General features: G+C 37.1%; 1 protein-coding gene across 1 annotated transcript in view; it reads right to left on the bottom strand.

Moving 5' to 3' along the window:
- FOCAD (focadhesin) overlaps positions 1-14,378 on the bottom strand; it is a 97,566-nt gene that overhangs the window by 57,346 nt on the left and 25,842 nt on the right. The window contains exons 10-14 of the mRNA XM_017806051.1: positions 14,119-14,321; positions 9,420-9,677; positions 3,025-3,129; positions 2,515-2,616; positions 1,256-1,386 (exon numbers count right to left, since the gene is read on the bottom strand). Of these exons, the coding sequence (XP_017661540.1) occupies positions 1,256-1,386; positions 2,515-2,616; positions 3,025-3,129; positions 9,420-9,677; positions 14,119-14,321 (799 nt within the window). The remainder of the gene's footprint in view (positions 1-1,255; positions 1,387-2,514; positions 2,617-3,024; positions 3,130-9,419; positions 9,678-14,118; positions 14,322-14,378) is intronic.

Below are 14,378 nucleotides of genomic sequence, written 5' to 3'. Positions count from 1 at the left end.
AATGAAAATGTGCTATTCTTTGCTGCAGTCTTCTGCAAGTAGTCACTACTGTGTATTGGTGGAGATTTTGGCACCAAAAGCCTTTTGTACTTCTTACATCAGATAGCTACGTTTTTCCATTTCTTTTTTTTGCTGTAACGTCATTTGTCTCGCCTTCAATTGCCTGCATGGGGCTGCTTGTTAGCCTTTCAGTCTTTTATTATCCATTCAGCTTTTTGGGTTGTGATGGTGGAAGTGTCAAGTGCTGATTCAGCAATGCCTCATACTATTTCTGTAAGAGTTTGCAGTCAATAGCACCTGGCTAGGTGATTCATACGCATAGAACATTCTGACTTATTCCATTTGTTCTCATTTTCTTCCAAACAATTTCTAAATGCACAAAGAATGTGCATACGTCTGAACTCTAACTATACCACTTACCAGGCAAAAAGAATATTACAAATGCATTGAGATTTCTCTCTTGCTTTTCAGCCTTTAAAAATTTCTTGAAAGATGTTGTTTGGCAAAATTGAAGAGGGTTGAAGAGGTAAAGGAAAGGGTATTGTCTTTAATAGCTTGCTTTTTAGTTGATGATTAAAAGATACACGAATCTTCTCAGCTGTAACTGACCTTCAAGAAGGAAAGTGAAAACTGGAACCCAAGATAGATGACAAAGGGAAAAGATGATATTGTGCACATAAAACCAGAAACTAAATACTAATGCATTTTAAAAAAATCTTTACAGAAACTGCAAATTATTATCAAGTACTGATATTCATGGATTGTTAGAGCTGGAAAGGTTCAATATATCATCCTGTTAGACTTGCACAATGGTGTTCTGTGGTACCATATCTGAATAAAGACCAGAAATGTGCGCATGTTACAAAATGTGCTTTTCAAAAAAAACACCCAATCTTTCTCTGAATAGATCAAAAAATACACTATTAGTTGTTTCTTCCATTGTTTTATCTCTCCCTTTTTTCTAATTTGGAAGTGTTATGCCTAAAGTTTCTACCCTGGATCAGTACAGGATACATGTTTTGTTTCAGGATGAAGAACATTTAATTTTCACAGCATGTATATGTGCTTTCTATTAGTCATAATAGAAAACTCCAAACTTACTAGCTGTTCAGATTAAGAGTGGCTGAGTCTGTGTCTCAACTAGGAAAATATTACTATTAATGTCACAAATGTAGGTAAAAATTATTATGCAGCTTTTCTGACAAAAAATTGCTTTCCCTTACAAAGACATATGATGGGTAACACTTGCACTTACCTCTGCCTACATATATCTCTTATACAAGCGGCTTTAGCAATCAGCTTTTCCCACTGAGCATCTTTGTCAACAGACACAGATGGCATGTCAGATGTCGCCAAGAACTTCAGCAACTCTGGGTAAATTCGGTCCTAGAAAAGATTCAATCTAAAAATTATCATCATACCTTCAAAACGATTTTCAATTGGCAACACTTCTACATGACTTATAAATACCACTTTTATTGTATAACATATTTTGCTTTTCTTCATTATTGGAATCTACCTGGTTTTTGCAGACCAAATCTATATTGCTATTTAAAAAAAACATGAGAAGGAAATTATTGTTATATAACCTGCGCTGGTTTTGGCTGGGGTAGAGTTAATTTTCTTCACTGTGGCTCCTATGGGGCTGTGTTTTGGATTTGTGCCAAACACAGGGTTGATAATATAAAGATGTTTTAGTTATTGTTTAGCAGGGCTTACACAGAGCCAGGGCCTTTTCTGCTTTTTGTACTGCCATGCTGGCAAGGAAGTTGGGGGTGCATGGGAAACTGGGAGGAGACAGAGCCGGGATAGGTGACCCCAACCGATCAGAAGAATATTCCAGACCATATGAAATCATGCTCAGTTTATAAAGTGAGGGGAAGAAGAAGGAAGTGAGGGAGTGTTTGGAGTGATGGCGTTTGTCTTCCCAAGTCAGAGTTATATGTGATGGGGCACTGCTCTCCTGGAAATGGTTGAACACCTGCCCACCCATGGAAGCAGTGAATTAACTTGTTTCACTTTGCTTGTGTGCATGGCTTTTGCTTTCCCTATTAAACTGTCTTTATCTTAACCCATGAGTTTTCTGGCTCTTACCCTTCTGATTCTCTCCCCAGTCCTGCTGATGGGGGAGTGAGTGAGTGACTGTGTGGTACTTGGCTGCTGGCTGGGGTTAAGCCACAATACTAAGGTCTTGTTCTTACTGAATATTATGAAAAGCAGAAAGCTGCCCTTCAAAAAAATTTTCTTTCTAATTCCAGCCTGAGACCTCATGAAATGAAAGTTTCATGAAAGACATACTATGAAATTTTTCACTAGAACAAAATCAGTATAGGCACTACTTACACCATTTACTTTATAGTCCTGATAATGACATACTAGTATAAGCAATGATCCAAAATTAATTTCCTTCCTTGTTTAGAGGTAATGAAGTTTTTCAACTGGACTTATTATATTGAATAAGTAAAATAACTATATTCACTATGTAATAGTGAATAATTACAAGAATTTTCTAACCTGTCTTTCCCACAGTGACGTCATCAGCCGTGAAGCAATTGCTCTGAGCTTTGGTGTGCTCCCCAGCATGTGTATGGCACGTAGAATCTGAGCTACACAAACCTGAAAGAAATTTTTTAACCAAGTGTCACTGTTATTTTATATGCCCAAGGACAAAGTCTAATCTACAAATAATTATTTTACAACCAAGTACAACAAGGAGGTAATTGTCCAACTGCAATGTCAGAAATAAACTGGAAGTTGTTTTCCAAAAAACTTTAGAACATAATGAGTCCAAGGGCATCTATCTTCTCATGACATATATAATGATGATACAGTATAGACAGTAAAGCATAATGTACGTTTCACTCTAAAACAAATATCAGAACCCTTCCAAGTACTACAAAGTTGCGGTGAAGCTTAAAAATCAGTTAAGCAAGCCATGTATTGCTTAGTCTAATTTTTTTTTTAATAAATAAATGACCTTTCATTGATACAGTTTTCATTTCACTAAAAATTTTTCATTCTGACCTTGTGTACACCAAGTGTAGGCAATGTATACAATATATCCCTGTAAAGTGCAGGCTCCAAAGGTCTTCCCAATTTAAATACCAGAACTGGGATAAGATTTGGAACCTAAAATAAAACAAACACAGGACATAAATTGGAATTTGTCAACATGACACCTTACATAAGACAGTGAACTTGTCAGAACATACCAGCAGGTCCTACAGTTTTTGTTTGTGTACCTTCTTACCACTATGTGATTAAACCTAATCTTAAATTAAATCTACTCATGATTTCCCACAGTACTTCTTTCTTTTGCCAGAGGCAGTCTTGGGCAACTCTATTTCATCTTATGCTAGTTCTCTAGTCAACAGGCTACTTCCTGCATTCTTCTACATTGTAGCTACATTGGATGACACATATGGCAATCAGACCAAATGACATTCAACATAAATTATAATTAAATCATATTCATAGTCCTTAGTTATAAAAGAAATCAAACCTGCTTAAAGACAGCCTACTTAAGCCCAGCCTTCATCAGCTGTGATGGGAAGCGCATTTTAAGTCCTGTGTCCACATTAATTTTGTTATGAAGTTAATTCTACAGTAAAGAGACATTAAATGAAAGTTCTACAATGACCTCTATACTAACATCCACTAAACAGATACTAAGTTTGATATACAAAATTCCCAGGAGAAGTCTAAGCCCGTGCTACTTTGAGGCCAGTTACAAGGTATTGTCATTTAAAGTTTACTTGTTTTGAACTGTATATTTCAATTGTAATATCAAGAAAAACCCCAAAATGTTCTGGTACAGCAAAGCTGCTCCTCTCCATCTCCCTCATGGAATGGATAAACAACGCTGGAATTAATTTCAATATTATATTTATACTAAATCTTCATCAGGGGTGTAACAGCTCCATGTAGCTGATTTGACAATTCATTAGCTCCCAGTAGGCAGGAGTGGGAGGCACACTGCCTGTCAACACTGCCTTCTGCATTCCCCACACTACCAGAGTATGTGGCAGTTAGGTCAAGTCTGTCATTAGCAACCTGAAGAAGGGTTTTCAACGTTATGTTTTTTGGTTTTAAAACTAATTTGCATCTCAAAAATGATGCTGAAGTTTCTCAACAACTCTCGCTTTTAAAACAAAATTAAACATGCAAGAAAAAGTGATATTATTCAAGAAATAAGCCTGAGAAGCATTCTCTGTGATTTGGTGGTCTGATTATTTTTTTTTTTCTAAGCTACAGGACAAGTGTTCTTCTTCAAAAGCACAAGCTAAGAAAGGATAACAGGTATCAATTCTGGGCTGAATTTTGGAAGAAGGTTGTCCAGTAGACAAGGCAGTGAAATGAGAAGGTGTTTGAAAGCATTCAGTATTCCAGCATTCCTGGCTCCAGGAAGCAAGACAAAAGTACTGGACAATTCAGACAAATGAAAGGATCAGTTTTTCAGATAAGTACACAAATGTAGCTAAGTTTCTGTTTATAAAAGCTATAAAATAAAATTCTCTTGAAAATTAGAAGCACTTCTTAGAATACACAAGCTAGGTTTTCAAAAGTTTCATGTATTCTAGAAGGATTCTAACCAATAATTTTCAATCATGAAGAGTCTGTCCACAAGACCTGAGTATGATATGATTGCTTCCCTACAGCTCTCTGAAGTTTACATAATCAAACAAACAAACAAAATAGCATCAGGTACCACCCGAGCAAGCCAAATCCAGTTCAATGCATCCTTAAAGATGTTTTCTACCCAAATAAAAACATGTTTTACCTTTTTGTTTTTTAATGCACTCCCAGACCCCAAATAACACAAAATAATGCACATTCAGATGGATTTTCCAAGATGTCATTTACCACTAAAATAGTTCATTCCAGCAATTGAAAGACCATAAAAGAATGCGTGTCTTCTACAGACTCATAATCCTCAAATAACCATAACAGATCTTATGCTACTATTCACCAGTGACCTCTAAGTCAGATAATTTAATTTCTTCCCCTTGCAGCGCAGCAGTGGTTTCACAGAGTGAAATAACAATTTCCGCACAAGAAAATTCATCCAATTATAAAGACTGTATCAAGTCTATCATTAACAGCACATGTCACAGCAGTCTCCGGAGTGAATTGACTTAATATAGCCTAAGAGCCCATGTTCTACTCTTCATCCTCAGCCTTTAACAAATATTTCTGGACTTTCTTCCACAGTGTTTCAGACCATTACTCCAAAATGCCTCCACTAAAAACAGATCCAAAATAATCACTTATCTTGCACCATAAAAACACTTTCACTCAGTGGAGAAGGAGGAGATACATGCAGAGAAGCCCTCTACAGCCTTTCTTAATGGAAAGGGTAAAGAAAAAAAGAAAACAAATCATAACCAGAACAACGTCTGCAAAATCAATTATGGCAGTAATTTTTAAATCTAGCAATGTTTTTTAAATGCTTCATTAATTTACTTCAGAGACAAGAGATTCATTATAAAACCAACATTCACTGTGAAAATGGGAGCTACTGTTAGGGAACTCTGTGAAGAGCTGTACTAAACATGAAAATAACGAGGATAGCATTCTCGATGCATGTTCTCTCTTTCTGACCCTGTTTTATTTTGAAACACAATTCTTCAACTCAGATTTTGCATGGCAATCACTTGTGGCTTTTCAATTCAATATTCACAGCTACAACCACTGTGTCACTTTGTGATTCAGAAAGTAACAGAATTTCACTAGCAGCAGAATTAGTGAATATCTAAATCACTTAAAAAAACCATACAAAAAACCCCATCATACAATTCTTTTCATACTATGACCTTCACTATGACATGTCAGCACTTCTATTTCTCCGTAGTACAGGTAGTTCAAAGTTTGGCTGCAAAGTGGACACTTCTTAATTTTGCCCTGTGGACATTTAACTTCTGCAACACTAAGTGCTGACGCCTTCTAGCCCAAGGTTACTTCGATTTGGACATGATTCAAAGTTTAAAAGAATTCAGAATATACCCGCTACACCTGCTACAAACATCTGGCTTTAAGAGTGTCTAAGTGCTGTTAATACCAAAGAACAGATTCAAGTTAATATAGATATGACTGTTGAAAAATAAGGTTGGGTTTAACAGCCACTTTTTGTTCTCTTCTTCCCATACCCATCTTCTGACTTTCTTTTTCTCTTCTTCAGAACAGCCTTCTAACTACTATGCTGCTCACACCGTCCACTGCATACTTCAGAAAGTGTTCTAAGAAATTGAAGATTCAAAATATCTAACAAGTTTGCTGTGAGGAGCTTTCCACTTTCTTTCCTTAAAGGACATTCCAACCACTTACTTTCATCATCTTTTATAAAGCACCATTTATTTATGTAGAACTGAATAAAAAAAGAACCAAATAAAGCAATTCCCAAAGTATAACTCTGCCATCAATATGTTAGCAGTGATAGCTGCCTGTACATTGCCCACGGAGTTTATTAATCACTTATTTCTCTCACCCAGGACCTTCAGTGCTTTCTCCCCTTATACTGCTATTGCAAGAGAAAGACATCGCAAGTCCATGGTAATTCTTCCTGTCTAAGAGAGAGAGCATTGCATGTACAAGAAACAATGTAATAAATTTCCAGCGCAATGCCACACTGTAATAATCTCTGTGGAGCAATTAAGCAGGCTCAGAACTAAACAAATTTGTCAGAGTCAAGACAGACGCCAGGTGATGACCAGTTCAAATGAGACAGACAGTAAGTTCAAGTTTTAAAGCATTAAAATATTTTGCAATAAAAGACATAATTTAAAAGACAGAAATGAGGTAGATATTGCTAACTGGAGAATATTCAGGTGTCCTTGGTTGCACTTAACCAAGGACTGAGAAGGGAAACATCATCCTAATTAAGTGCATTACTCTTCCCACACAAAATTTTCCAGTATTACTCAGCAGAACATGTGCTCTATCACTAATTATACTGATTGCTTTATGTGATATTATGAAAAAGAGACCTGAATACCTTACATATTTAGCAAAAAAATGTTTTAAAGCCCACAAAAATAAAAAAATCTAAAAGCTCTCCACTTCCACACCCTGTTAGCAAAGAAAATGTGAGCCAGTAAGACAGTATCAACAAATCAAGGTTAGAGTTCTGCATTTTAAATAATTGTTTCTAATTCATGCAGACTTCTGCTGATCACTAGGAAACAAAAAATATGATGAAGTCTGAACTTCATCTTCTCATTGCCTCTGGACATGAGTCATTCTTCCCAGCGCGAGGGAGGACTTTTTCATGAGCTTGAAGGGCTTCTTAGTTCTGAAGCGGTTCTGAAGACCACTCAATGGTATGTGTCCACCTATCTTTTTTACTGTACTGGTGAACAAAAGCTTTGGCTTAAATAAAGTAGAAAAACCCATTCACATAAATGCTAAACACAGCTTCAGGTTAAATTATTGTCCCTGCATCTGTTTAAAGCTTCTGTAATTCTCCCTAACTTGCACTTTGATTTGTCTCTAAAACTGTTCATTTAAATATTCTAGATTCCTCTAATAAATTCACAACAGTCATTCCCTACAGTCAGACTTCAGCCCATTCTGCTCAGGTGCCATACTGCTTCAGTAATTTTTTTTCTGCAAGTTACCACTTTTTTGAATGACTGACAAATTGCATTTTGAACAACCATATCAAATAGTTAATCAACAAAGCATTATTCCTTTCCTCTTTCTGTAATATGTCACTGATTTATCATACAACTCAAAGTCCTAGTGTAACAAAACTAGTTAGAGAGTCCACGGACAAAAACAGGAAATCCACTCCAAAAAGCCTGGAGTTAACTTTGTAGTTTTTACATAGCTAGCTACTCACAAGAAAACTGCCTTATTTGCTGCAGTTAGGATCAGAACTGAAGGACATTTTCCCACAATAGGGCAGATGTATGTCTTATCTACCCTTTCCCTAGAGAATAGTTAGTTAATTTACAAAGACCTGTAACTCTGGACCTGTCAAACTCCTCATAGTTGGGGTGTACTACTCATATTAGTTTTGAATGTTGAGTCACAGAAATACTTTCAAGAAGAAACTACCCAGGTGGTTCTACATCAGCTCAGCTTTGCTTTTACACACAAGTGCAGTTCATTTTGCTTACTCCTGCCATTCGAACACAACTAGGTACTTCCAACTTAAAGTGAGGAAATGAAGTTTTAATAACTACTTTGCAAAAAAAAAAAAAAAAAAGGTAGGTCAACAAAGCATTTTTAAGCTACCTTAAGCTGTGTGTTTTCCCTGTTCCTTGGAGTTACAAGAAATAATACAACCGAAAGACTAATTTTTGACTGCTGGCTTAGGATCACATTGAACAGTCAGATCACATTTTTCATTACTTTTAAGTTTTACATTCTTCCCTTTGTCATTGATTAGCTCCACACCCTTCCGCTTAGCCAGAGCTCTAAATGGCATGTAAGAAATAAAAACTGTCGCTTTCCAGCAAAAGCATTCTACTCCTAATATGCCTGCTTATTAAACACACTGAAGTTGCTTATTTTTATGCTACCAGCTTTCCAATTTGTTCTTAAATAGTAGTCAAAATTGTAATTTTTTTTAAGTCTTGTGCTGCAGAGCATGCCAACTCTTTGAAAAGAAAGCAAATGGAGCCTGTCTTTATGGTATAAATTAAATTTGAATCGATACTTCTCTCTTCTCTATTTTACAAATAAGATATGATTGTTTCTGTATAATGCCTCCTGCATTGCATTGCTTTTTCCAGATAAACCCCTTTATCTTTCCAGGTTATGCAGAAAAGTTTAAGCATCCTGCATAATTCTGGCTTGAATTCAGTACTGAGGCAGAGAAACACTAGGCACATATTTTTAAGAAGCAAGAATAAAGATGTCACAAGGGAATTGGCAGTCTTCCAGTAACCACAAAAGAACACAGAATAATTCATGAGGTCACCAGAATTCAGAAATGGTTTGGTAGTCTCTTTTCAGCTTCCTCATATTTTATTTTCATACTTACTAGAAAATATCAACAAATATGCCAGTCTTTTTCCTAAGTCTAAATAACTAAAAAATACTCCAAAACACAGACATAATACATATTTTGTTGTAACTGACACACAAAAAGTGAATTCCAGACAGCTGAGGGTACATGTGTGTGCATCTCTGTGCAGGATGAGGGTCAGTCTGTATCAGGAACGGCAGCCCAGCTGCAGCCTTAAAAGCTCTTATGTCCAGATGCCTGAAACTGGTGAGACTTGGATCCAGAGGCTACTCTACATACTGACCATGCACCACTGCTGAAGGGATCCTTACTGTACCCACCAGGAATGCAGGTATATCCTTGCCACTTGTTGGACCTAGGGTCATGAAGCTGTGGCAGCCTTGCCCTTCTTGGGCTGCTAAATGCTGTCCAATTCCTGAAAAAAATTGCACTAACAGTAAGTCTTTACCTGAGAACAATCAGCCTTGGCTATTTCTGTAGTAGTCTGAAGCACAACATGAAGAGTGTCTCCATTTTCTTGGATCAGTAGATAAGCCAACAAAAGAAAAACATGAGCAGGGACTTGAGTGCTAACAGATAGCAGTGATTTCACTGAAGATAACCATTTAGTAACTGCGGACTTCTCTTTCAGGAGCTCTATGATCTTCCAGGTTGTGTACAATGAACTGTAAGAGCTGGTTATAGGAAAAAGGAGTTTGCAGGACACCTGAGAACAAGTGAAGCAAATAAAAGTCTCAATCAAACAAATAAGGTACCACAAAAAACCAAAAATAACATCCAAGTTGTCATCCAAAACATTTTTTATGGTCCCAATGCAATAAATGCAAATAACAAACTGCAATATATTTCTTTGAAATCCTTTCTATGAATTATTGTACTACGGATGCTTCAATGGTGTGTAAGTTTTGAGCTGACTTCCCACCAAGACTCCGAGACCCAGTGAAAGCCTTTTCAACCTCCCTCCCCCTTTGGGCAAAGGAAAAAAGCTATAGAAACTGAAAGAAACCAAAACCAACTTAATTATACCAAAATAAATATATATATATTTTTACATATATCACAGTTATATACAGTGAGAATACTATGTACAACCCCAAAAAAAGGGAAAGGGGAAGGGAAAGAGGGAAAAGGAACAAAAAGGGACAAAACCAAACAGATACGCGCAAACAAAAACCTGGAGCAAAATAAAGAACTAGCAAAATGAAATCTCAATACTTCCCTTGAAAAAAAGCAGGATCACGCCAGACACCACCAGCACCCTCCACCTTCCGCGTGGCAAACAACAAGCTTAAGCAGGCCTCAACTCCCAGATGAGCAAGACCAATCACAGGGACCTGCTGTCTCCCAAGCTCACCGGAAGGGAAGAGGATCTCAGTGTCTCCTCCCCTCATATTTATACCTCCATTTACATAAAGGGATAGGGTGGAATACTTCCTTGGTTATCAGGAAGGAAGGCCTAAGACTCAAAACAATTACAAATGGGTTGATAATTTCATACTCAGGCGTTCCCACTTTATCTGACATCCATCACTCCTGTTCCTGTGAGTGACTGGAGTGCTACTTCCTCACTAAAACTGACATAATAAAACTAGAGTACATTAAAAGCTTAAGTTCCTGACAATGACAGGAGAATCATAAGTTTAACTATCATCTACATTATTTTTAGAAAACTGTCTTAACTTTTAATAGTACTTAATATCACAGTTTAGGTTAATCTGTTTTTACGTTTTATGTTTAACGGATTTGTTTCTCAGAACAAAATGAGCTACAGTTGCAGTCACAGAAGATAACATTTAGCAGCAGGACAGTAGTAAAATAAAAATGAGGAATCCTCTTAAGTTGGATTTTCATATATGTAAGAGTATATACATTCTAAAGTTCCTGCAAATAAAGTTTAAAGTGATTCATTAAAAGAAAAGTTTAATCCAAGACAAGCCATTTCTTTACTATTAATTCTCTGCTTCCTTAGAAAGTACAATGTTTTCAGAAATACCTCTCCACTATCAAGACAGTAGTTAGCAGGCAGTGATTAGGTGAAGAACATTTATATAAAGATCAGGTCAAGAAAGTACTTGAAAAGAGGTCTCCAAACGAACATCAAAAACGGAATTCAGACTCTAAAGGGCAGAGAAAAGAGATTTTGAGTGGCAAAAGCTGTTCTAAATGCAGAATTTCATTTTAATCACACTGTAATGTAAACTTATTTTGCCTAATAGAAGGTAGAATGCCACTGTATTTTAGATTACCTTTTAAAAATAACACTAAAATTAGCTTATTCCATTATTTACACTTTACTATAGTGTATGTTAAAAATTCAGCAGTCTATAATGCTCTCTCTTCTGGCTGGCAAGATCACTTGGAGCCAAAAACGTCTTCTGAATACAGATGTGAAATTGCCATTTATTGAAAAAGGTAACTAAACTTTATCCAAGGACATACAGTGCCCTAAGAAGAGCTTCAGAATCCGTAACATGTACTGTTTAGTTACCTGCCTCTAGAAGATAATAGGTCCTGAAATCAAGATCAGACTATTAAAGGAGTTTTGTTGTTGTTTTGGGTTTGTTTGTTTTCGTTGTTGTTGTTGTTTATTTTAAATGCCTCAAAAAACCTGCTAAAATTGGTAGAGCCTGAAATATTATATTGGTATTTCTCATTCCCTATTCCATCCCCAAAGGTTTTGCTTCAACATAATAGTACTCACTCCCTTCTCCCTTTATTTCATCTGCATAAACCAGGCTATGATTATAATTTTACTTTAATACTGCATTCCATTCAAGTGGGTTAGGTAGAAAATTTCAGTCCGTCAACACAAAGACATACATATATATAAATCCCTCAATGGCAAAACATAAGTGAAGGTTAGCCTCATTCTAACTTTCAAAATCATGGGACTACAGGTAGAACAATTCTCTACCATCAATGCAAAAAAAAAAACTCAAAAAACACCAAAACCAAAAACCATTAAAGAACATGTAACTTGTGTGTGTGGTTAAAAGCAAAGAAGCAGCATGCCCTCTACACAAAAGTGGTCAAATACCCATTGAGGACTACGAGATCCTTTCCAGGATTCTAGGGCATGCAGATACAAAAGTCAGAGCTAGCTAGAACTGAAATTGGCCAGAAATGTCAAGAAGAAAGGGTTATTCAGATACACGAGCAGTTAAGCAGAAACACAGGGAAGACATAGGTGTCCCAATGGACAACACACTGAACATGGGCCAGCAGCACATCGCTGTAGCTAAGAAGGCAAACAGGATCCTGAGCTGCATCCATGTCCAGCAGACAGAGATGTGATCATCCTACTTTATCAGCACCTGTCAGACTGCACATGGAGTAGTGTGTCCAGTTCTGGTCCCCACAGTTCCAAAACAGATGCAGACAGATTAGAGAACATCTAAAGGAGTACCATGAGTTAGGTCTTTTAACACTGCGGAAGTGAAGGCTAACGGGGATGCACCACTGCTTTCCAGTACGTGAAGGGCAGTTATTAAGAGGACAGAAGCTCTCTCTTCATAAAGAATCGCATGACAGGGCAAAGGGCAACAGACACAAGTTGCCTGGGAGAGGGGCAGGGATAGTTTTACATTACAAGAAAGACATTTTTGACAGTGAAAACAATCATTCACTGGAACAACCTCTCCAGGGACATGGTGGAGTCCCCACCACTGGAGGTTTTAAAGATGTGATTGGACAGGGTACTAGATAATCTCATCTAGGCTCCTGTTCATATGAAAGGCTGGATCAGATGATCTTCCAGTCTGGGCTGTTCTGTGATTCTATGAAAATGTATTACCAAAGATCTGCCATGCTACCTGCTATGAACTCTGCAAGGATCAGTGAGACAGAAGTGAAGAGACTGTTTGAGAATTCCCACCAAAGACAAGTGTTTTCAGTTTAACACGGCTAACAGAAAAAGTTAGTCATCAAAAGCAATTTAAACCCTTAACAGAAAAGCTTTTACATGCTTTTCTGAAGAAAGAGAATACCAGAATTAGTACAAAGTTCTGTTACAGAAAGCCAGTGTAATACAATGTACTGTAATCTTGTCCTACAGTAACCCAGTAGTCATGTAAGACATTAAAATAGCTTCTAAAACACAACAGAAAACAAAACAGGTGGGCCAGTGACACAGGGCATAGAGGACCAAAGTGCTTCAAAAATCCCTCACTGAAAAAAGCCTCCAGTGGCATCTGTACAGGCTGTCACCCAGTAAGTCCCATTAAAAGAAGTGAGCTCTACTTAAAGCCACCCCATACCTATTCTTTCAGAGCAGAATAAGAAGTGTAAGCTTTAGTGAACTTTAAAACAGTTATTTTTCATTAGGAGTACGAATGGGCTCGCCTTTTCAAATTTTGGAAATAGAAGATGAAGTTGGTGAGGTATTCCAGGACAAGGAGACATGGCAGAACTCAGAACTGGCATTCTGTTTCTGTCTCCAACTGGTCATATCACCGCTCTCCTTATGCAAAATAACAGGAGTGTAAAGCAGAAAGGGAGCTTAGTTTCCCCACTTCTAAGCATATCTTGATCAAAGAGACTTGTTGTGGTGGATGGCAGAGAAGTGGGACATAAGTAATTAACAAAAAAACCCCAAAACCCCAACCAAAAGAAAAAACAACCAATAACCCAAAAACACCCCAAAAAGAAAACAAAACAAAAAAACCAACAGCAAAGAATGAATCAGGTTAATGAGCTAAAATATGCTAAATGACACTTAGATACTCTGTAACTCTCTTCAGCCAAAGGAGAAAGAATGGTAGCTAACAGTCACATACAGTACTAAGGAAAAAGACAGAGACAAGGAAAATAAGCAAGTCTGAGAGAAACAAAGTAAATACACATAATCCTATTTTCTGTAAGTCCTGTTACTTGCTTTATAAGGTAGGTGAATTCTTCAATCTATACAGTCTCTTAAAGTAAAAAAATCCTATTTGTTAAGTAAAATATTTAGCTTACAAACACACTTCCACTTCCCTAATAGTCTAGTTTTATGGACTATACATAGTTCCAAGTGTTTCCATAGAATGTATTACCCAAGGAAGTTCACACATGCAGAGTCTTTCCAAGCCAAAGGATAATGCAGCAAAATTGTTAAATGTCTCCCCTACCTGCCCCAAAAGAAGAAAAAAAAACCCTTATCACTTTACCATTTCCTGTTTATCCTTCAGACCTTCCTCCTGTAATATTCCCAAAAGATTTACACCCAGCTGCTGCCTGGTAGTTCCAGAATCATCCCCTAAAAGGCAGTCTCCAACTGTTGTAGAAGATAAGATCTGTAGCACGGGCATCACCAAAGTCAGGGCTGTGGTTGAGATATTCTTGGTTTCTGAACATGAAAGGAGCTTGTAGGCTATTGAGGACAAGGCGGGGGGAAAAAAAGTCACGTAGGAAAAAAAGAATTAACATA

This window comes from Lepidothrix coronata, unplaced genomic scaffold, assembly GCF_001604755.1.
Source record: "Lepidothrix coronata isolate B3197 unplaced genomic scaffold, Lepidothrix_coronata-1.0 Scaffold14, whole genome shotgun sequence".
Classification (NCBI taxonomy): Eukaryota; Metazoa; Chordata; class Aves; order Passeriformes; family Pipridae; genus Lepidothrix; species Lepidothrix coronata.
The sequence above is the reverse complement of the archived record's forward strand: the minus strand, read 5'-3'. Positions and strand labels throughout refer to the sequence as shown.